We start from the raw sequence: 22,828 nt of genomic DNA, 5'->3' as shown, positions 1-22,828 counted from the left end.
CCAAGTTTACTTTTATTTCTATTGTGTATCATTAACATAATGACAAATAAAAATGAAGGCCCAGTTTTCCAGGTTTCTGGCAAAATCAGAATATGTCCTGCATGTACACATGTGTGTGCTTGTCTGGGTTTGTGTGTATACAAAAGGGAACAGCAGTTCAGTTTCAGCCATGGCTGGATGACAATAAAGGTGCTGGCTAGAAAAACAAGTTATATGAATGAGAGGTCTCTTAGCCTCACTGGTAGTTTTGGGTCATGTTTTCCTAATCATAAGACAGTCAGCAAAGCTAAGAAGTGATGGAGGATGGGAAGATGAGGAATTTTAAATAGTCATTAGGAATTAAATGACTCACCATTCACGTAGGTTCAGAGAAACCAAGTACTTTCAGCTGCTGTATAAATACTTCCCATATTTGCTAAGTCTTAACATAAAAAGACAAAAGAGTCTTTATCCTTTCAACAGCTTTAAAGCAGCCTTTATTCTTTAAGCACTTAAACTACACATGGAAGTGGATTCTTATTTATATGTTAACTGACTTAATTACATACGATATAATTAATGATAGACATGGGAATTTTGTTTTTATGTATTATTATTACTGTCCTTATTATTGAGATGAAGTTTATATATCGTAAAAATCACCAAGTTAAAGCGTCCAGTTTAGAGGTTTCTATGTTCACAATGTTGTACAACTGTAACCACCATTTACCTCCAGAATCTTTCCTCATCCCCCTGATAGACTCTGCCCATCAATAGTCAGTCACCATGACCCCCCAACACACTCCCTAGTCACACATGTATGTACATTAACCACTGATCTGCTTTCTGTCTCTGTGATTTGCATATTCTGAATTCACAGGAATTGAATCATTCAGTGTGTGGCCTTTTATGTCTGGCTTCTCTGATTTAACGTTAAGTTTCCAGGATTCATCCATGATGTAGTGTGAACGAGTACTCATTCCTTCGTGTAGACGGATAATGTTCCATTGTATGGCTATGACAGATTTTGTTCATCCGTTAATCAGTTGATAGACACTCAGCTTGTTTCCACTTTTGTGCTGTTATGAGTAATGTTGCTGTGAACGTGTGTGTGCAGGCTTTATGTAGACGTGTCTAATTCAGTTGAGGGTGTATGCAGGAGAGCAATTGTTGGGTCATATGGTAACTGCATTCAATCAGTTGAGGAACTGCCAGTCTTGTTTCTGGAGTAACTTATTAAGGTGGGAATTTTGGAAGCAGGGGGTTTTCTAGTTCCTCTTCAGGCGTATCAGCTAGTCCTGGTGTGGCTGCAGGTGAGCAAGGAAGCAGTTTATAAACGCTTTGAGAGAGGAAGGATTGTTCATGGCAGGGGTAGAAAGTTTTCTGTGACTAGCTTTCCTAGAGCACAATGCCACTGGGTGGTTTTTTGTGAGAAAAATCATCATATCTGTCTTTTCTGGGGGAAGCTGCAAAAGCAAGCAGCCTCTTAGCTTAGAAGGGGATTTGAAACAGAAAAAAAAAATTGCAAAACCTGCCAAAAAATTTAAGGGATGAGTAACATTTCAGCTGCTGCTTTGTATTATTATATAACGTTGTGTGAAGAATGTCAGTAAGTGGTGTTAAAAATCTGGCAAGTTGAAATTTTGTTATTACTTTTATATCTCAGCATTTTATGTTTCAAATAAAATGTGCTAATAGAATGCTTTTCTTTTGATCTGACTAGATTCCCAAGTGGGTGTTTTACGCATTTGGAATGTTTCTAGAACAACACCTGTTGATAATTTTAAATTAAAGAAAACAGGATTTCATTGCTTACATGTACTGAATTCTCCTCCAAGGAAAAAATGTAAGTAAAAATGTTAAAATTTAGTATTTAAAAATATCATATTTGCTGCTATCAAACAATATAATGATATAAACATAACAAATACTGGATGCTACTGAAAGGTAAATTTTTAAAAACTACCCTTGATAATATGTGTGCTAAAGTTACCATCAAAGCCACATAATATCTAATATTGCTAAATTGAACATATTTAGAGCAAAATTACATTTTTAAATGTTATTGAATGAGGATATTAAAATAATATTAAATTGTCTACATGGGGAAAATGAAATGATGGTACTGGTGAAAATAAGAAATAGAGTGATAGGATTAAATAAAATTGCTCTGAATCAGATATGAAAGTGAAAGTGAAGTCACTCAGTCATGTCTGACTCTTTGTGACTCCATGGACTGTAGCCTACCAAGCTCCTCTGTCCATGGGATTCTCCAGGCAAGAGTACTAGAGTGAGTTGCCATTTCCTTCTCCAGGGGATCTTCCCGACCCAGGGATCGAACCTGGGTTTCTTGCATTGGAGGCAGACGCTTTAACCTCTGAGATCTAATAATTTATAGTGGTATCATTATTTTAAATTATATTTGCAAGAGCATATTCACATTCTAAGGGAAAGTTTTTTTTGAAAGAAGACAAAATATGTGATAACCTAGTGATAACCTGTATCAGATCTGACCTGCAGAATTGTAAGATAAAAGATTTGTACTGTTTAAGCTGCAAAAAAAAAAAAAAAGAATATACAGAAAATAACTAAGCAAGGAGACTTTTATACAAAGTTGGGGAAATGAAACTGTATAAAAAGTAAACATTGACAAAGAAATTAAGATGCAAATGTATGTCAGACAGTTGTAATTGTTGATTTGGGTGCTAAATTAAGTGAAAGTCGCATAGTTGTGTCCAACTCTTTGCGGCCCCATGGGCTATTTAGTCCATGGAATTCTCCAGGCCAGAATACTAGAGTGAGTAGCCTTTCCCTTCTCCAGGGGATCCTCCCCACCCAGAGATTGAACCCAGGTCTCCTACATTGCAGGTGGATTCTTTACCAGCTGAGCCACAAGCTAAATTAAAGTGAATAATAAATAAATCTCAAAAATAGTTGTTTTCATTGGATTGAAATTTTATGGAAGAGGGTGATTAGTTTTAAAAGAAAAAACTTCATGTGTGTTTGTATGTGTGGAGGAAGAAGTAAGCTTTTATATCAGCAGTTTGAAAGAATATTGATTCCAAAATAATCTTGCTGTGTTTCAGTTTATGGGCAGTAAAAAATTAAAGATTCAGCACATACTGTGATTCTTCACAGTAATTTTTATTCGTCTTGTTTCACCTGCACTCTATACATGTCTTCTCAAAATAATATCCCATTTTGTATATATGTATGTATGTGTGTGTGGGGGGGAGCAGTTCTGCAAAGTACACCTGCGGCAGAAAATCTGATCATTGCTTATTAAGAGTTTACTGATATAGATTCTAGATGAAAGAAAACGCGGGAGCATCTATATAAATTAAGTCCTTTGACTTCATTCCAGCATGTGGAAAGCCACTGGCATAAGGGTTTATTACTTTCTTTTCTAGTTTCAAACCAGTCCCCAACCAAAAATCATTACACATCCTCCACGAGTGAAGCAGTCCCACCCCCAACTCTGACTCAGAGTCAAGCCTTCTCTCTTCCTCCTGGTCACGCCGTGTGCTGTTTCTTGGATGGTGGCGTTGGACTTTATGATATGGGAGCCAAGAAGTGGGATTTTCTTAGGGACTTGGTATGTCTGTGGTTTTCCTTTCTTTTATAATGCAATGCTTATTTTGTGTATAAAGTGATGTTTACTTTTACTTATGTATTAATATTGTCCTAAGATGATTTTTGTAGAGAACCATGCATTAGGAATTTATTTTGGTTGACTGAAACTTTTTATAAAGATGTCTAGAACTATTAAAAGTATTTAATTGTAAATATTGTAAACATTAAATTTCTTTTAAAAGTACGGTCTGCTTAGCTTATCGGGAATATTCTGCATTTGGCAGCATTCCCATTACTGTGTAGGCCATGTTACCCATGTGTATAGTATTGGAAAATCATGTCGTTGCTCTATATTTTGGAAGCAAAATGAGAAATAGAATGTTCTTTCAGGACGAAGGAGAAAGTCCCATCTCTGCCAGTTACTCCAAGCTTTCTTGTTCTCATTCATGAAAATGAAATGAGCAAGGTTGGATTAAGTGTTTTCTAAGGTTTATTTCTATTATTGAGTCATAATAATTCTGTGAGTCTACAAACTTCTGTTGCAATGACCATGAAGCCTCTGTGTAAAATAGAATACAGTCCTGCTGAGAACTCAACATTTTGCCTGGTTTTCTTCTGTGCTTTTTTACGCTGCATTCCTAGGGTCATGTGGAAACTATTTTTGACTGCAAATTCAAGCCTGACAACCCCAATCTTTTAGCAACAGCTTCATTTGACGGCACCATAAAGGTCTGGGATATAAACACGTTGACTGCGGTGTACACTTCCCCGGGGAACGAAGGGGTTATTTATTCCCTTTCATGGGCTCCAGGTAAGAACGTTTTTTATTAAAATCAGGAGTACAGTTGAATGACTCTCCTAACTTTTATATTCATCTGCATTATCGTCTCTCCTTCAGTGCCGTCTTGCTCCAAATGATTGTGGAGGCAAATTAGTATCAACATATGTGTTGGTACAGTTTTGGGGGTATTTAGAATAAACTCCCTGAGCAGGCACTTTGATTTCTGGGCCCTTCCGTATGTTGTAGTCACACAGAAAAGCCACAGTACATCAGGGTGATACTGACCCATCTCATCTTAGCTGCATTTATATCGACCTGCCTGTAAAGTGTTGGTCGCTCAGTCACGTCCGACTCTTTGCGACCCCATGAGCTGTAGCCCACCAGGCTCCTCAGTCCCTGGAATTCTCCAGGCAAGACTACTGCAGTGAGTTGCCATTCCCTTCTCTGGGGAATCTTCTCGACCCAGGGATCGAATCCAGGTCTCCCACATTGCGGGCAGATTCTTTACTATCTGAGCTGCCAGGGAAGCCCTATAAAGGTGTAATGTATTTTACATGATGGAAGTTTTCCTTAATATTTTCATGTGACTCAAATATATAAAAATAAAATTTTTTTTTCTAAAAATTATGCTGCCTATCTCTTTCCCTGGTACATCTGTTTTGTGAATAAGAATAATCATCAGTTTGATTATGAGCATGTAATTCTGTATAAACTCTACTTTTGTAATATTGAAGGGTTTTATGGGATACTAGGGCCTTTTCTTGAACTCTGTATGGTGGAACCTTTATACTTTCCTGTACATAAAAAAGAAAAGAGATGCCTTGTGAAACTGCTGGCATTTTCTCCCAAAACATTAAATTTTCCTGTAGTGAATAACTATAAAAACTAAACTGAGTTTTTCACTTTAAAAAGGATGTAGAATGTTTTACTTATTTGTCCTAATACTAATATATGAATTAAAAACTGACTTATAGCCAGTATATGGCTAATTTTTTTAGCTTATCTCCTCATGCACATAAATTTTTAGCCCTGAATATATATATTGGGTTTTTAAAGGCTTGATGTCTTCAGACTTCTATTTTCTTTACCCTATTTTTAGAGTAGAATCACAGGAAAAATTTTAGAGGTGCAAATAAATGTGAAAACTTTTCCCCAGTAATTTTAGAGCCCCAACAGGGTAGCAGAATGAAAATCCTAGAAAAACTGGTGAGGACTGTTTTGTAAAGTACTTACAGTCACTTATCACAAAATAATTCCTCTATATTTTTTCTCCTAGGTAGCAGGTAATAACTGTTTCTTTCTTCTAATAGAGAAAACCTCTTCTTTGATTGCCTTGTAACAAATTCAGAATCATCTACTAACTTAGCAGTAGTTTGATTTTCATAGATTTTTTTTTTTCTTAAAAATAAACAGCATTATGTTTTTGATGGAGAAAATGAATTTTTTCATGTGTCTTGGTTATGGAAATATTTACTTTCCTAACCATTAATACTTTACTAAAATTGTTAGATGGTCAGAAAAATGTAAATGCTGACTGGATATGTAACAATACTGGGGAATTATTGATAGTCTTTCTATTTTTGATTATACTAGTTTGATCACGTTAATAAAAGAGATCCTTTATTTTAGACATCCATCCTCAAGTGTTTATTGATGAAAGAACACAATGTTAGAGCTTTGCTCCAAAAAATCCAGTAGGGGGTTGTAGACGAAAATAAGATTGACCATACTTTGATAATTGTTGAAATTGTATGATATGTTTATGTACTATACTTTCTGTCTATATTTGCATGCAATTAATAATTTTCATTATTTTAAAAAAAACTTGAAGCACTTTACAAACTCCAGTCATTTTCAAAAGTTACATTTTTAAAAAGAGTTGCATTTGTGGCAAACATTTCATATAATGTCTAACAAATTGTTTCCTAAGGTGATTTAAATTGTATTGCTGGAGCAACTTCCCGAAACGGTGCTTTTATTTGGGATATTAAAAAGGGCAAAATGGTACAACGATTTAATGAGGTAGGATGTATTTATTGCTAGCTTAATAATATAATGTCTTATGTGGCCTCATGTATTTTCAGTGCTTTTCTCTCTACATTTAATAGTTAATCAGCAGGTTGCATTATATTTTCCTAATTAGAAGAAAGTCCAAGAGAACATGCATATGCTAAAATAAATTCTGAAAGATGTAGCTAAGTCTAAGATACAGTTATTCCCCTAAAGTTGCAGTAGAGGTTCAAAGGAATTTTAAGTCATCTTCCACAAAGTTGTCTAGGCAAACACTCAAAAGTTAGAAAAAGACTAAGCTCAGAATGTGTCCCGAATCACAGTCCCAATTTTGTCACTGATTAGCTTTTGACATAGAATCATTTTATTGCCTTGAGCCTGATTGTTCACCTATAAGATGGTAAAGTTGGATGTTTTAGTTCTTCTGAGTCTCAAATTCCATTTTTCCATAACACACTGTAAAGACTCCCTCTCTCCTCTTTGCCATGTCATAGACTGTACCTCTTCTACTTGGAGCTGAATTGTCCTTCCACTTTTTTCCTGAGTTCTGTTAATATTTGCAAAACACATGTAACCTCATTGACAGTGCGTTAGCTGTGAAGGGAGGAAGGTATGAACAGGGTCTAGGATTGTCCCTCAGTCTCTTGAAGTTTCAGTCAAGTGATTACAGTGATTACTGTACGTAAATTGTGGCTGGTGTTAAGAGGAGACTAAAGTGACTTTTTCTCTGGAGCTTTAAGGCTGTTTTGCTAAGGTGGTCTTCAGCTTACTATTTTAACCTTTTTTGAGGGGGGTCCATCTTTATAAGGACGGACACAGGAATGGAGGAGGTCTTTAGACTCATTCAGTTGAAGGAGTTGGGGTTCTCCATTAGCTGAGTTCATCCTCATGAACTCAGTGCACTTAAGGGTCAGTAATGTCCTGCTTTTTATTTTGTGAGGCCCATGTAACAGTTAATTGAAGCCAGAAGTGTTCATTTTTCCCACATTTATTATCCTAAATTTAAGCAATTGTGATACTGGTTCTAACTATGCTTCTGGACGCTGGGAAAGCCATGAATGGCATAAGGGACGTCCTGGATGCTTGGGGCTGGCTGTCAGGTTGGGGCCGCCTAGTGCTAATGAAAAGGTACTTAGGTCACAAGACACCAAGATGCTGGGAAACTTGGAAATGAATTGGTCACACCCATTACCTAGTTGATGAGTGATATTCCTGTGTATAGATTGTATCCTTTGTGTTTTTAAAACCTGTAATTATATTCCTTTACCCTTCTCCAGTCCAAGAATACAGATAAATGTAGAGATTTGTTATAGTAATAACCTTAAACCTTTGTTTTATAAAAATAAAATTTAGAAATTTAGAACAATCAATAATAACAGTTGCTTGCAGTATCTCTTTTACTGTAGTTTTAATAGCATTGGGTTTGAAAACTATAAGTTATCTTCATCATTATGGGAAAGGTGGGCTTTCCCAGAAAAAGGTATAAAGCTGAGCTTGATTCTACAGATGACTGACAGACGTTGGGCCTTTATCAGTGTCCCCGAAAAGGAAATAGAGCCACCCAGTTTATGTCTTAAACCAGTGGTTCTGTTTCTTAAGTGTGATAGCTTTATGCATTCTGAAAGTGTATATTCAGCTTTCTGTCGTTCACAGTAATGTCTGTAGCATCATCTAGAGCAAGTTCCTAATAGAAAAGTAATATGAGAAGAAGTAAATAAATAAGAGAAAAAAGGGGTGAATTATTTCTTATTGATAGGTATTTTGCATTTTTTGAAGCATGGAAAAAATGGGATATTCTGCATTGCCTGGAGTCATAAAGATTCCAAAAGAATAGCAACCTGCAGTGGTGATGGTTACTGGTAAGTACTGCATATGAAATCACACTGTTCATAAGGATGCATTTGATAATATAAGTGTCTCATGTTAGCACTGTATTAAAATACTTGATAAGATTCTGTTTGCACAGCTCTGCCGGCTATCATAAATACTGTTTATGGTGGCTTCCCAGGGGGCACTAGTGGTAAAGAACCTGCCTGCCATTGCAGCAGATGAGACCCAGGTTCGATCCCTCAGTTAGGAAGGTCCCCTGGAGGAGGAAATGGCACCCCACTCCAGTACTCTTGCCTGGAAAATCCCATGGACAGGGGAGCCTGGTGGGCTGCCGTCTGTGGGGTCACACGGAGTCGGACACGACTGAGGCGACTTAGCAGCAGTTAGCTTTACCATGTATTTTCAGGGCATTAACTTACTTAATAAATACCACAGTCAATCACTAAACATTTGTAAGTATAGGTTACCACCACTCCCTAGTAGCTTCAAAAGTTCTGGTGGGCCTAGAAAGATCCCGTGGAGAAGGGAATGGCTGCCCACTCCAGTATTCTTGCCTAGAGAATTCCCTGGACAGTAGAGCCTGGTGGGCCATAGTCCACGGGTTCACAAGAAGTCAGACAGGGCTGAACGACTAACACGTTCACTTTCACATAGCAGGGATATTTTAAAAGGGTCTTTTCCAAAGACTTTTAAAACTTTGCAGTACATTAATTTACACACAGCTTTGTGTTCCTAATGGGATTAATAGCCCTTGTATTATGGTAATAATATAGAAGGATATTGCGTGCCCAGTCATGTCCGACTCTCTGTGACTCCATGCACTGTGGCCCACCAGGCTCCTCTGCCCGTGGAATTTTCTAGGCAAGAATACTGGATAGGTTGCCATTTCCTACTCCAGCAGTAGGGTCTTAAGCTTCATTTGTTTTTGCATTAAAAGTGTATGGAATGTATTTGGGGAGAAGGGCTCCTCCAGATTTCTAGTTGTATCCCTTAAAAATGTGCCATGAAAATATTATAATGACTTACATGTCTTAGACTTGGTGTAATAATACATGCAACCAACACTGTAAATGAGTTGTTTTAAACATAAATTTTCCACTGTTAAATTTTGAAGCTGAAAATCTAATGCTTGTGTTTTAAACTAGATGTATTATACTATGCATTTCCTAAATAAAATATTTTCTAAATAAGAAAGTATCTCCTTTAAATAGGTTTCAGTGGGATGCCATAATTAATACTATGTGATGTAAATATACTTATCATAATGATAATATCATTTACATGGTACTTTTAAATGTTCCCTGTGCTTTGCAGACAAGGTCTCTACCCTAAAACACTTTTGTTTAAATTATGTAGTTTTGGCTTTCTTCCTTTGAATAACGTATTTAGAATGTTGTAATTTTCTATTAACATATTATACTTAATTTCAGTATAATTCGAACAATTGATGGTAAAATACTACACAAATACAGACATCCAGCTGCAGTATTTGGTTGCGATTGGAGCCAAAACAACAAGTAAGTATTTTTTCCTGAAATAAGTAATAATTACACTTAGCAGATTTTGAATAACCATAAAGTTTGATGTTATTCTCGTAAGTAATATTCATCGCTCTTTTTAGGTAATATTCCCCTTATCTCGTCTTGTAACTGCGTGTTTAACCATCTGTTTTTATTCCATGAAGTTTTTACATGATTTAGGAATATTGATCCCTACTTTCAAACAACTGCTGCTGCTTCAGGGAAAAGCATACAGTTCACTAATAAAAATGGAAGTCAGTCCCGTCTGTGTGTGGCTTCCGAGAGATGTGGCCCTTGCTCTAAACCCTGCTGGAAATCTCTGTGGTGCATTGTCCCCGTGGCTTTCCATTGCCTCCACCTGATACAAATGCCACGACATGGGGTGACTTCCCAAGACGTGGAACTCAGAATGGTTTTGAAAGGTCACCCTTGCTTAAGAACCTGGTATTTACCATGTAAAGATCAGCTTAGATTTAAAAATTAATCCACATCAAACCTCCACTAAAATTGATCCTTTAAGCCATTGTGCTTCCAAGAATATTGTGTTTCACACCTCTCTTTGACAGGCTGTAAATTACATTTATATGCCATCAAATATGTGGGATCAAATAAATCCCATCAAATATATGGGAGATAGTGAAGGACAGGGATGCCTGGCATGCTTCAGTCCTTGGGGTTGTGAAGAGTTGGCCATGACTGAGCGACTGAACAAGAACAACAAATTGTATTTAAGAAGTCAAACTTCTGCTTTGAAAAATGCAGATGTGAGCACAGCATTCTGTTGCTTAAATCTCCCAGCAGCTTCCCATTGATGTTGGGATGACGTGCAGAGTCCTAGCCAGGCAACCCCTGTATAAGCTGGCTCCTCTGTGCCTTATCTCCTTCCAGGCCTTGCTACCTCTGCTGCTAACGTCCGGCCACAGTGGCTTTCAGCTTCTTGAACCAGTCAGCTCATTTTTGTCCCAGGCTTTTGCTCCTGTTTTCATCTGCATCTAGGATTCTGCTTCCCACCCCACCCCACCCAGTCCGCCCTGACCTGGGCATAAATAACTTCTCCCTCTCTCAGCTCAGGAACCACTTCCACAGAAAAGTCTTCCATGAGCCCCATCTTAGATAAATTTCCCCTGTAGTATCACACACCTTAGGACACTTAACATCAGAAAATTAAGTTTTAGTTGTGAATTGGCTACCTCTCCCTGAGATAAGCAATGGTTCTCTATTTTTCGCAGTATATTCTTACTAAAACACTGTGCTTCTAACCCTCACCATGCCTTGAGAAAGTAGACGTGTAGTAAATACTTGTTGAAGATGGAAATGAGTAGAATTACCGGCATCTGCTCAACAGAACCGTTCCACATTCTTATTTCCCTCCTTTATAGGGTTAATAAGAATTTAAGAATTTGACCATTCCGGGGAAAAAAAGATATGAATGCAGTATGCTTTGTTGGTTAAGAAAGCTTTAAAAAAAAAAGTCCTTTATACTTTTGTGTTTACTGGTAAGCCTGTCTAATAAATTTCGTTTTTCATTTTGACATTTCATTTTTGTTTTTAAAAATCTTTTCTAAATGTTCTAATATCTGTATTTATATTCCACTTAGTGTCTTAGGAGATAAGTGAAAAACATCTTGAACTTATAAAAGTTTATTCATATTCCTGAATTTATAATTTGGATAGCAGTGTGTATATTTAAAAATTTTTTTTCATTTCTAAGATTTTGTATCTGTGTATCTGCATATACATATATAAAATATACTCCTGTGTACATGTAAATATTTATATTATGCAAAATATATTTTCCCACATAGAGAAATAAGCCTGTTTATCAGTGAGCCTTGGGTGCATGTAATCTATACATTTATAGACCAATCAGCGTGCTAGTTTAAAGATTTCTGTATTTTTGACTTGTAAGCTTTAATAAATATAGCTATTATAACCGATATGACAAAAATCAGCAGTTCGAAGTTTGGAGAAGGTTTTGATGACAATTGGGTCCAAAATGTGTAGCTTTCCCTCTTAACCTTTGGGCCTGGGGACTGTTTCTGTGACTGTTAATGTTCCTTGGAGAGACTGTCGTGTCTGGCTCATGATTTCACAGGAATTCCGCTGGTACTTCAGGCATGACCACTAGGGTCTAGCTAGTTGCTTAGCTTGTCTCACTCTCTTAAGAATAATGAGCAATGATCATTTAAAGAACATACCCACATATATTTCCAAAGGATTCTTCTGGATCAAACAGTTAAGCATCTCAAGTTGGGGAAACCACCAAAGAGAATTGGAAAACCAGGACTGTGACTGGCTATCAGATGAGTCAACCCTGTCTTTGGGGAGTTTTCTAGTACACTTATGGGGGAAACATTGCTATTTCTACCAGCACCACAAAAAAAATCTACTAGCAATCAGGGCAGGTAGTAATTCATAACTTGCCTACCAGCAATTCAGCAAATTTCAATCAATGACCATTTGGGACCCTTTTCAATAGTTGCAAAATATAAAGGTCTGAGAAATATTGAAGTTATGAATCCGGGCATCTTGAAAAAACAAACAGAGAGAAGTAAATATACCATTATCTCTCATCTGAGGAAAATAAAGAATTTACCTGATTAAAAGGGAAGCTTGAGAAACTAACTGCAGTAGAGCAGTTTCTATAAATGATGTTTTTGCTTAAATCAGTTTGTAGTGTAACTTCATGAAGGGAGCGGAGCATTCTGGTTTTAGAAATTAGTACAGTGTACATTTAAAAACTGTCAGTACCAGGTATTATCAACCCTTTCATTTTTTTAATGGGCCATTACTGATGTTTCAGAGACATGATAGCCACGGGCTGTGAAGACAAAAATGTCCGTGTCTATTATGTGGCCACCAGCTCGGATCAGCCACTGAAGGTGTTCAGCGGGCACACGGAGAAAGTGTTCCATGTGCGATGGTCGCCTCTGAGGGAGGGGACTCTCTGCAGCGGCTCTGATGACGGGTACGTACTTTTGGATTCTTGTTTCTAGTCCTGAAACTCATAAGCTTGCAATTTTCTAGAAATGTGCTTATTTATATTATCCAACTTGTATGTGGAACTATTCTAAACATGTACTTAATAAGTAGACAGTTAACAAGTATCTAACTGCACACATGTAAAATTTTTTCCTTACTTAATGTCATATTCATGCTTTCTGTGTCCTTATTTGGGCTTCCCTGATGGCTCAGACGGTAAAGAATCTTCTGCAGTGCTAGAGACCTGGGGTCATTCCTGGGTTGGGAAAATCCCCGGAAGAGGTTACTGTGCTTGCTGTAGATACTTGTTTCTGTCTTGCTAAGAACAGAGTTAACAGAAACGAAAATTGTAGAAGGGTCTGTTGGGGAAAACGTCTGAAACAGTAAATCTTTGTAAAATATAGAGAAGAGTTTATTTTTAATAATGTTCTCATATCTAATATGGAAAACAGGTGTACTCTGTTTTCATTAAGAATGAAATAAGAGATGATAATATGTGTTAGCGTGAAGAGAAGATATTTTAGAAATGAGAATGATTTAACATTTTTATCTGGGTTTGTGAAAGTTTCTGAAATCTTGTCTGTATTTTATATCCAGATGTATTTGCATAGTTTGGGCTCTTTGAATAGGAGATAAATTTAGGTAAGAAAAGTCTTACTTTGTACTAGTAAAAGTTGTAATAGTAGCCACATTATCCTGTCCTAGTATAAAAGAGAAGAAAAGTTTTTTTTTAATATAAAGTGGAAAGAGATATATGCCTTAAATAAAAAAATCTTCTAATGCTGTAATATAACCTTTGGAGTATTGATATTTTGATATTTTCAGGTTGATATAAATCTGTAACTAAAAGATGATTATGAGTTATCCAACCAGAGTTGGCACCTGGAGGTCTTAAATTGATTTTGAGTTAAAATTTTACTTTAATAGTATTTGTATTCTACACTCACTAAACTCCAGTAATAGTATGAATCCATTTGTATTTAAATTTTGTACTTGATCTGAGAGTGATTCCACAGGCTAAGAAGCTTATTTTACTGACATGAACATGAACTGTTTACTGTGTTGATAAAAGCATAGAGCTCTGTAGTGACCTAGAGGGGTGGGATGGGGGCCTGGGAGGCCAAAGAGGGAGGGTGTATATACATATAGCTGGTTCACTTTGTGGTACAGCAGAAACTAACACAGCATTGTAAGGTCATTATCCTCCAATAAAGTCTTTTTTAAGAAGCATAGATAGGAATTGATTTTTCAAATAATATCCATCATCATATATGCTATATTTTCATGATACAAATAGTCTGAGTGCATTTAAATGATTGTATACATTGTTGTTAGTCATATTTTTTCTTCAGCTTTATCTGCTCTGGATAATTTAAGAAAGCAATTTTTCCAAACATAAATTGTGAAATCATATATGTAGTATCAGTAGCAAATGACCAGCAGAAGTAAAGAAGAAATATTGTAATAGCCTGGCTGTAACCCAACTTATTATTCATTCTTTCTGCTGTGGAGAATGAGCATATCTTGAAACATAAACTGCTTTTTCAGTATGCTAAGAAATAATCACTAACAATATGTGCTCTATTAAAAATATATTGACCCTTTAGATAAATTACAAGTTGAATGGTATTTATGTATAATATTCTGTTTTCAGTTCTGTTCGAATCTGGGATTACACTCAAGATGCGTGCATAAATATTCTTAGTGGACACACGGCACCCGTGAGGGGACTGATGTGGAATACTGAGATCCCATACCTGCTAATATCTGGCAGCTGGGACTATACTATAAAAGTGTGGGACACACGAGAAGGAATATGTTTGGATACTGTGTGTGATCACGGTGCAGATGTATATGGTAAAGTGTTTTTCATGTACTTCTAAACTTTGCTGTATTAATGATTCAGTTTCTGAGGAATACAGTATTTTTGAAGAAATCTTAACAGTGTTTCATTTTGAAATAAGACTTACCTTATTGGAAAATATGCATTCAAGAAGTTTACTATTTCAATAGCAGAATACCCAGAAGAAAATAGAAAACACTCCCAGAAAAGATTAGAAGATAGCTGTTGTTAGCACTGTGGTGTCTCTGTCTCTGCAGAGAAGCACACACCCCCCCACACACACCCTTGCACATATTCACCTGTGAGGCTTGGGTTTTTCTCACTTTCCATCACCCCAACAGTAAGTTGTACAACAGGAAATTAGTTATGACTTACCTAGCCATTCCTTGACGTACTCCTTTTCCTATTTGGAACCAGTCTGTTGTGGCATGTCCAGTTCTAACTGTTGCTTCCTGACCTGCATATAGGTTTCTCTAGAGGCAGGTCAGGTGGTCTGGTCACCCTGCTTATTTAACTTACACGCAGAGTACATCATGAGAAACGCTGGGCTGGAAGAAGCACAAGCTAGAATCAAGATTGCCGGGAGAAATATCAATAAACTCAGATATGCAGATAACACCACCCTTATGGCAGAAAGTGAAGAGGAACTGAAAAGCCTCTTGATGAAAGTGAAAGCGGAGAGTGAAAAAGTTGGCTTAAAGCTCAACATTCAGGAAACGAAGATCATGGCATCCGGTCCCATCACTTCATGGGAAATAGACAGGGAAAGGGTGGAAACAGTGTCAGACTTTATTTTTCTGGGCTCCAAATCACTGCAGATGGTGACTGCAGCCATGAAATTAAAAGACGCTTACTCCTTGGAAGGAAAGTTATGACCAACCTAGATAACATTCAAAAGCAGAGACATTACTTAGCCTCGTGCCAACAAAGGTCCATCTAGTCAAGGCTATCGTTTTTCCAGTAGTCATATATGGATGTGAGAGTTGGACTGTGAAGAAAGCTCAGTGCCGAAGAATTGATGCATTTGAACTGTGGTGTTGGAGAAGACTCTTGAGAGTCCCTTGGACTGCACGGAGATCCAACCAGTCCGTCCTAAAGGAGATGAGCTCTGGGATTTCTTTGGAAGGACTGATGCTAAAGCTGAAATTCCAGTACTTTGGCCACCTCATGCGAAGAGTTGACTCATTGGAAAAGACTGTGATGCTGGGAGGGATTGGTGGCAGGAGGAGAAGGGGATGACAGAGCATGAGATGGCTGGATGGTATCACGGACTCGATGGACATGAGTCTGAGTGAACTCCGGGAGTTGGTGATGGACAGGGAGGCCTGGCGTGCTGCGACTCATGGGGTTGCAGAGTCAGACACGACTGAGCGACTGAACTGAACTGAGCCATTCCTTTACCTGTATTCTTAGATATTCAGGGCAGTGTTTTATTCTTTAATATAGTACAAAGTTTTGTAGTATAAATGAGTTGGGAATGGAAACTCAAATTTCTTATCTTTTGCACATTACTTTGCTCTCATTTGTAGCACCCAAACATGGATGGGGTTAAGTAGTTGAATTACGAATGCAAAATGATAGTTGAAGGAAGCTAACCCTAACTAACGCACTCCAGTCTTCTTGCCTGAAGGATTCCACGGACAGGGGAGCCTGGCAGGCTGCTGTCCATGGGGTCACAAAGAGTCAGATACAACTGAGCGACTAACACTTCTCACACTTAGGAGGTACATATAAATAAAAATTTGTCAGCGCTTCCTTTAGTAAATGGCTTTTTCTTCCACCAGGTTTAACATGCCACCCGCGCCGCCCCTTCACAATGGCCTCGTGCTCCCGGGACTCTACAGTGAGACTCTGGTCATTAACACCATTAATCACTCCTTTACAAATAAATATTCTGGCAGACAGATCCTGGGAAGAAATCATCGGGAACACAGGTGTTGAAACTCTGCACGTATTAGACCTTCTTTCTAGATATGGTTTGATAAGCGCTCTTTCCTTACTGGGTTGTGTCCCTTCTCCAGATTCTGCCATAGAACCGGGCGCGCCCCCTCTGCTCTGTGGCAAAGTGTCAAGAGATATCAAACAGGAGATAGAGAAACTAAGTGGAAACCTTCGTGTGAAAAAACTCCGATGGTTTTCAGAATGTTTATCTGTAAGTATTGTAGGGATTAAATGTGAAAATTTCCCCTTTAGCCGAAAAGAGTCATGATGACTTTTTGTCCTGAAATTCACGTTTACATGTGTTGTCCCAGTGTGAGAAAGCAAATGGAAACCAGAAACTGTAAGTAAGGTAGGAATCTCCCTGGTGGTCCAGTGATTAAGACGGCATGTCCCAATACAGGGGTCTGGCTTCGTTCCCTATTCAGGGAACTAAGACCCTGCATGCCGCTTGGTGTGTGGTCAAAAACACAAATAAAAATAGAAACACAAATTTCTTTAAAAAAAATCAACAATAAGGAAAATATTGTTTTGTTAATTTCTCAGGTTTTATATGCCTGCATTATATTTTTAAAGATGCAAAATGCTCTGAAGTTTTTACTTCATGTTATGTCTTTGGGTGTCCTGTATCAACTTTTTAGCCTCCAGGTGGCAGTGACAATTTATGGAACTTAGTTGCAGTGATAAAAGGGCAAGATGATAGCTTACTTCCTCAGAACTACTGCAAAGGAATAATGCACTTGAAGCATCTGATTAAATTCAGAACGGTAAGTAGCATATGCTATTGTGCTGTGCTAAAACAAAAATTACTTTTGCCTTTTTGTCATTAAAATATGAAAATTATTTTAATATATATAATTAGATTGGGTAAGCTAAAATAAATGAACACTGAAGAGATAAATCTTCAGTGAAAATTGATCATGATAGTATGAATTATTTGGTAACAGACTAAGGCAGTCATGATTTCCACAGATTGAATCTCATGAAATTCTTCAAACGTCACTTGGAAGATCCTTGAAATGCTTTACCTTTACCCTATTACCGGATGATCATGTGTGTGATTTTTGTCTCAGAGGTCTGCTAGGCTGGCTTCTGGGATATGTTTTGTTTAAAATGATCATATCTTATCCTTTAATGGATTTCAGTACACCTTGTACATGAAGTGATAGGCAGTGCCAATAGCAAACCAGTCCTGGGATGAGAAAGAAGAAAAAGCTTTTATATTTGAAGTATCATTGGTTGACTTAACTGTTAGACCATGGGGAGCATCGTGCCAGGGGTGTGGATTTGATGGTATAACAAACAGTCATTTCCATAAAGAAGTCCTTCTTTGATTCAGTCAGTTCAGTTCGATTGCTCAGTCATGTCTGACTGTTTGTGACCCCATGGACTGCAGCACACCAGGCCTCCCTGTCCATCACCAACTCCCGGAGTTTACTCAAACCCATGTCCATTGAGTCAGTGATGCCATCCAGCCATCTCATCCTCTGTCGTCCCCTTCTCCTCCCACCTTCAGTGTTTCCCAGCATCAGGGTCTTTTCCAGTGAGTCAGCTCTTCCCATCAGGTGGCCAAAGTATTAGAGTATCAGCTTCAACATCAGTCCTTCCAATGAACACCCAGGACTGATCTCCTTTAGGATGGATTGGTTGGATCTCCTTGTAGTCCAAGGGACTCACGAGTCTTCTCCAACACCACAGTTCAAAAGCATCAGTTCTTCAGCGCTCAGCTTTCTTTATGTCCAGCTCTCACGTCCATACATGACTACTGGGAAAAGCCATAGCCTTGATTAGATGGACCTTTGTTGGCAAAGTAATGTCTCTGCTTTGATTACAAGCACCTAATGACTATAACAGTTACCTTTGGCACTATAGAAGCCAACAAGAGTGAGCCAGTAATTTTTAGGTTTTCATTAAAATCCTTTAATATTTTTTTCCCACCAGTCATATACTATTTTATCACTCACTACCTTTTGACCTCTGGATTTCTGGTGAGTTTTAAGAAAAATTGGATTCAGCCTCTTCCCACCAGCACCAGCCACGTCTGAACCCCACTCTCTACCATAACAAAATATTACATTTAAAGAAGTATTATACTTTTTAGATAAAAAGAAGTGGTTTTTAAAAAATATTTAATTTCCAGCTCTGTATGTTTATAGTGTGTTTCCATATTATGCTTTTATAATTATCACTAGCTCTTGTGTAGCAAAATTCAGGAAATTTCATTTTCTTTGTACCCAGTCTGAAGCCCAAGAACTCACCACAGTGAAGATGTCCAAGTTTGGTGGTGGTATTGGTGTCCCTACCAAAGAGGAAAGACTGAAGGAAGCTGCCCAGATACACTTGCGGCTGGGACAGGTTCAGAGATACTGTGAGCTGATGGTTGAACTTGGAGAGGTAATTGGCTGTTAAAGCAAAATCAAGAGAGTTTAACACAGTATTGTTAGTTAAATACTCAGTTTCAAGCTTGTCTTGCTCCAGGTCTGGTTGGTCCTCTGCTCACCTGATGTCAAGGTTGTGCCTCAGAGCAGGAGCTATTGCAGTGAGACCTCAGGGAGCAGTGTCAGCGTTGTTATCAGTAGATGCGTTGTTAGACATGCATTTCCCACCCAGACAACAGCATCAGGAGCTCCAGGGATGGAGCCCAACGTGGGTGCTTTTCTAAGCGAGCCCTGGAGAAAAAAATGGCAGCCCAGTCCAGTATTGCTGGGGAAATCCCATGGACACGCTGGCCGAGAGAAGCGTCTTCTCTGAGGGTCAGCTGCTGAAGAGTGCTCCTCTGGCACGTCCCAATCTTCAGGGAGCACAGAATTAGCAAAACAGAGTTCTCCAAAAAGGTTAGGATGGATCCATCCTATTAAAATTGAGAACGTGGGTTGCCTTCTAGAGGTGGGTGATGACTGAAATAGAGCCAAGCAGAGGCATGGCTCCTGTCCCGCCATCTGAGAGCGGCTTTCCTGAGTGTATTCCGCTTAAAAACTTACATTATAGATTTGAGTTCATTTAAAATAAATGTCTGTTAAGAGTTTGACCACACACTCCAAATGGGTCTGTTTCTGCTTTTCTCCCGTTCTAGTGGGACAAAGCCTTGTCAGTTGCTCCAAGCGTGTCTGTGAAATACTGGAAGAAGCTGATGCAGAGGTGAGGCGGACTGTCTGTGCCCAGATGGACATCTAACGTTTTGTTAAAATGGAAACAACATGTACATATGCTAGTAGCCTTGGGATTTTTGACTTTTTTGTTGCTTTGAATGATAACTGAATTTTGTATCTCCTGATACAATAAACGAATCAGTTATAAGACATTTTGGCATTTTTGTATTTGACCTGACGTCTGATAAGAACAGTGGTTTCCCCATGTTGATAGAGGAAAGGACAGATCAGTTGACATGCTCACTGCTTAATGTATTGCAGTTGAAATGTATGGATGTCAAGTAGTACTGATGGTAAAGATGTTTTACCACTAAACAAGGTTACCTGGATGTCCTTGAATGGAATGCAGAAAATGAGATTTTTTTCTGAGGTGTATTGGTTTACTAGAGCTGCCATAACAAAGGACCGCAGAGTGTTTCAAACCACAGAAATGTGTTCTCTCCTGATTCTGGAGGTTCTGAAGGCTAGAAATCCGCTATCAAGCTGTCGGCAGGGTTGCTTTCTCTTGGAGGTTTCAAGAAGGAATCAGGTCCACTCTTCTCCCCTGGCTTCTGGTGGTTACAGCCCTTGGCACTTCGGCGGCCCCCTTATCTTCACACGCATTATCCCCCATGTGTCTCTGAGTCCACATTCCCCCCTTTTGAACGAGGATACCGGTCATATCAGATTTAGAGTTTGCCCTAATCTGGTATAACCCTATCTGAATTAACTATTATCTGAATTAACTGAAGACCCAGTTTCCAAATAAAGTCACATTCACTTTAAAGAATCAGCCTGCAATGCAGTAGACACACATTCTATCCCTGGGTCGGGAAGATCCCTTGGAGGAGGGCATGGCAACCCACTCCAGTATTCTTGCCTGGGAAATGCCATGGACAGAGGAGCCTGGTCGGCTGCAGTCCATAGGGTTGCAAAGAATCGGACACGACTGAAGAGACTCAAGCACGCACCTGGGTTAGGGCTTCCACCGATCTTTTGGTGGCGGTGAGGGGGACGCATTCCAACCCATAACATAAGACTATTCTCTATGCTGTTCATTCATTCCACAAATATTTAGTCCTCACTACGTGCCAGTTACTGACGAGTACTGTTTAGTGAGTAATTACCTTGTTTCTGGCATTAAAAATGAAGCATTTGGTTTTTGTTTCATGGTTTAGAAAAAATTCAGCTGTGACTCACATGTACCAATAAAATCAATCAGAGACTAAGCATGAAATCCAGGGGGATTAACACATTAACCAAGGGAAAGGGGACCGTTTCCAGCAACTACTCTGCCCAAATAAGTGAAGCAATAGGCTGGCTCCAGCCCTCAGACTGCAGGCTCCTTATCCTAAGCTCTAAGAATCCTGAATGATTCTCAGTTCATGTACCCTCACTGAACAATTGTAAAGTCCTTGCTCCCACTGATACCTTAATAAAGTCAAGTTAGCGGAGGATATTTATGTCACAGAACAATTTTGTTCCAACCCGCCTATTTTTTTCTCTGCTCCTTAGTTCACATGGTGGCCAAAAAATCATCACGCTTCAGCTTCCAGGTTTACGTTTTATGGATTCAACCATTTGCAGAGATTGAAAGGCAGTCTCTCAGTCCAACTTATAAATGTCCAGGAAGAGAGTGTTGTTTCTTAACAGTTGTAACACGGAAGTCAGAGTCAGATGGTGAAAGCCTTGTTGGGAAAAACCCTAGAACTGGAGACTGTTAACAGTGATCTCTTAGTTGCTTAGTCATGTCCGACTCTGCAAACCTGTGGCTGTAGCCCACCAGGCTCCTCTGTCCATGGAATTCTCCAGGCAGGAATACTGGAGTGGGTTGCTGTTTCCTTCTCCAGGGGATCTTGCCAACTCTGGGATCGAACCCAAGTCTCCTGCATTGTAGGTAGATTCTTTACCATCTGAGCCACCAGGGAAGGCAGACCATGTGAAAAGTGTCTACTGCACCCGCCCAGAGGTTGGCAATTGAAATGTAGTTGAATCCAAATGCCAGCATAGATTAAATACGCCAGATTAGTTTTCAACAAAACTAAGGTTAAACATTAAGAGTGGGGCTAATGAGGGTGGTCGTTGAGAAAGTGGGACCAAAAACAGGAAAAGAGAAACAGACAGACAGTGATGGATACAGAAAGAAAGAGACAGACAGACACGTGTATATCCTCCATAATCTCCAAACTCAGGTCCCCTTCCCCTCCAAATATCTGGAACATTATTTTTCTTTGAACTACCCTGCTTTGGCCACTAACAGTGTTTAGCATTTTACTATCAATATCTGTGTTCTTGAATTATCCTTTTTAATGATTTTAGCCTGCTTGCATTTAGAGTTTGTCCATTCATTACGGTGCCATGAAAACATTTAAAATTATCTGTCTTTAATAAAGTAGACATTAATCCAGTTGAGAGTAGATGTCCCATCATACATATCTAAGTAACAACTTATTTTCAGAAAGATATATTCCTCACTTTACTAGATAAGCTATATTGATTTAAGACCTGTTCAGTGCCTTTAAAGTAGGAAAATCTGCAGTGTTTTATGGAAGAAACAAGTGCCTATAGTATTGTTTCAGAAAACTTTTATCCTCCAATAATGATGTGATTATAAAGCTAAGTCTTTGTGAATGCTGATCAAATTTTAGATATTTTCAGCATTTCAGAAAATCTGAGTCCAGCTGAGAACCTTGAAATTAGTATTTCGTAAAAAACATTGTTGTTACTTTATTAGGAGAGCTGATCAGTTAATCCAGGAAGATAAGGATGACGTCATTCCATACTGCATAGCCATCGGTGATGTGAAAAAATTAGTCCATTTTTTTATGTCAAGAGGTCAGCTTAAAGAAGCTCTGCTTGTTGCACAGGTAAAAACACGTAATTTACATGGGCTGCACAGCTTTGTGGGGGCAAGTTTGGGAGGGGGTGGTCGTGTTCACGTGATTGATAAAGTCTTAGGTGCCTTGGCCTCTGCCCATATCCTGGCCTTCTTTCCTGGCCATTTCCATCACCCTGCCTTTGCTCTGATCACACTGAGTTTCTTTTAGGTCTTTAAACAGAAGCATGTCTGAATTCTGGTCTGGTCTATTTTGCTGAACACTGTGTACATTTGATCAACTCTTTCAAGTAGACTTGATGCTTCGTGTTGATACAGTGTAATTTATGGGCTTATTTGTTTGCTTGTTTTCCAAATTCTAAGGGTATCTCCAAATTGTAGTATGAATTTCAAACATGGTTTGAATAT

At 38.5% G+C, this 22,828-nt stretch overlaps 1 protein-coding gene across 4 annotated transcripts in view; it reads left to right on the top strand.

The window, feature by feature from the left end:
• WDR17 (WD repeat domain 17) overlaps positions 1–22,828 on the top strand; it is a 64,502-nt gene that overhangs the window by 27,120 nt on the left and 14,554 nt on the right. For all 4 annotated transcript variants that reach the window (XM_018042092.1, XM_018042090.1, XM_018042091.1 and 1 more), the window contains 14 exons: positions 1,703–1,825; positions 3,390–3,574; positions 4,195–4,363; positions 6,264–6,355; positions 8,120–8,202; positions 9,604–9,690; positions 12,497–12,661; positions 14,330–14,532; positions 16,303–16,452; positions 16,540–16,670; positions 17,098–17,223; positions 18,695–18,850; positions 19,530–19,594; positions 22,319–22,451. In XM_018042092.1, coding sequence (XP_017897581.1) covers positions 1,703–1,825; positions 3,390–3,574; positions 4,195–4,363; positions 6,264–6,355; positions 8,120–8,202; positions 9,604–9,690; positions 12,497–12,661; positions 14,330–14,532; positions 16,303–16,452; positions 16,540–16,670; positions 17,098–17,223; positions 18,695–18,850; positions 19,530–19,594; positions 22,319–22,451 — 1,868 coding nt within the window. The remainder of the gene's footprint in view (positions 1–1,702; positions 1,826–3,389; positions 3,575–4,194; positions 4,364–6,263; positions 6,356–8,119; positions 8,203–9,603; positions 9,691–12,496; positions 12,662–14,329; positions 14,533–16,302; positions 16,453–16,539; positions 16,671–17,097; positions 17,224–18,694; positions 18,851–19,529; positions 19,595–22,318; positions 22,452–22,828) is intronic.

The sequence above is a fragment of the Capra hircus genome, chromosome 27 (genome assembly GCF_001704415.2).
Source record: "Capra hircus breed San Clemente chromosome 27, ASM170441v1, whole genome shotgun sequence".
NCBI lineage: Eukaryota > Metazoa > Chordata > Mammalia > Artiodactyla > Bovidae > Capra > Capra hircus.
This window is presented reverse-complemented; position numbering and strand designations above follow the sequence as displayed.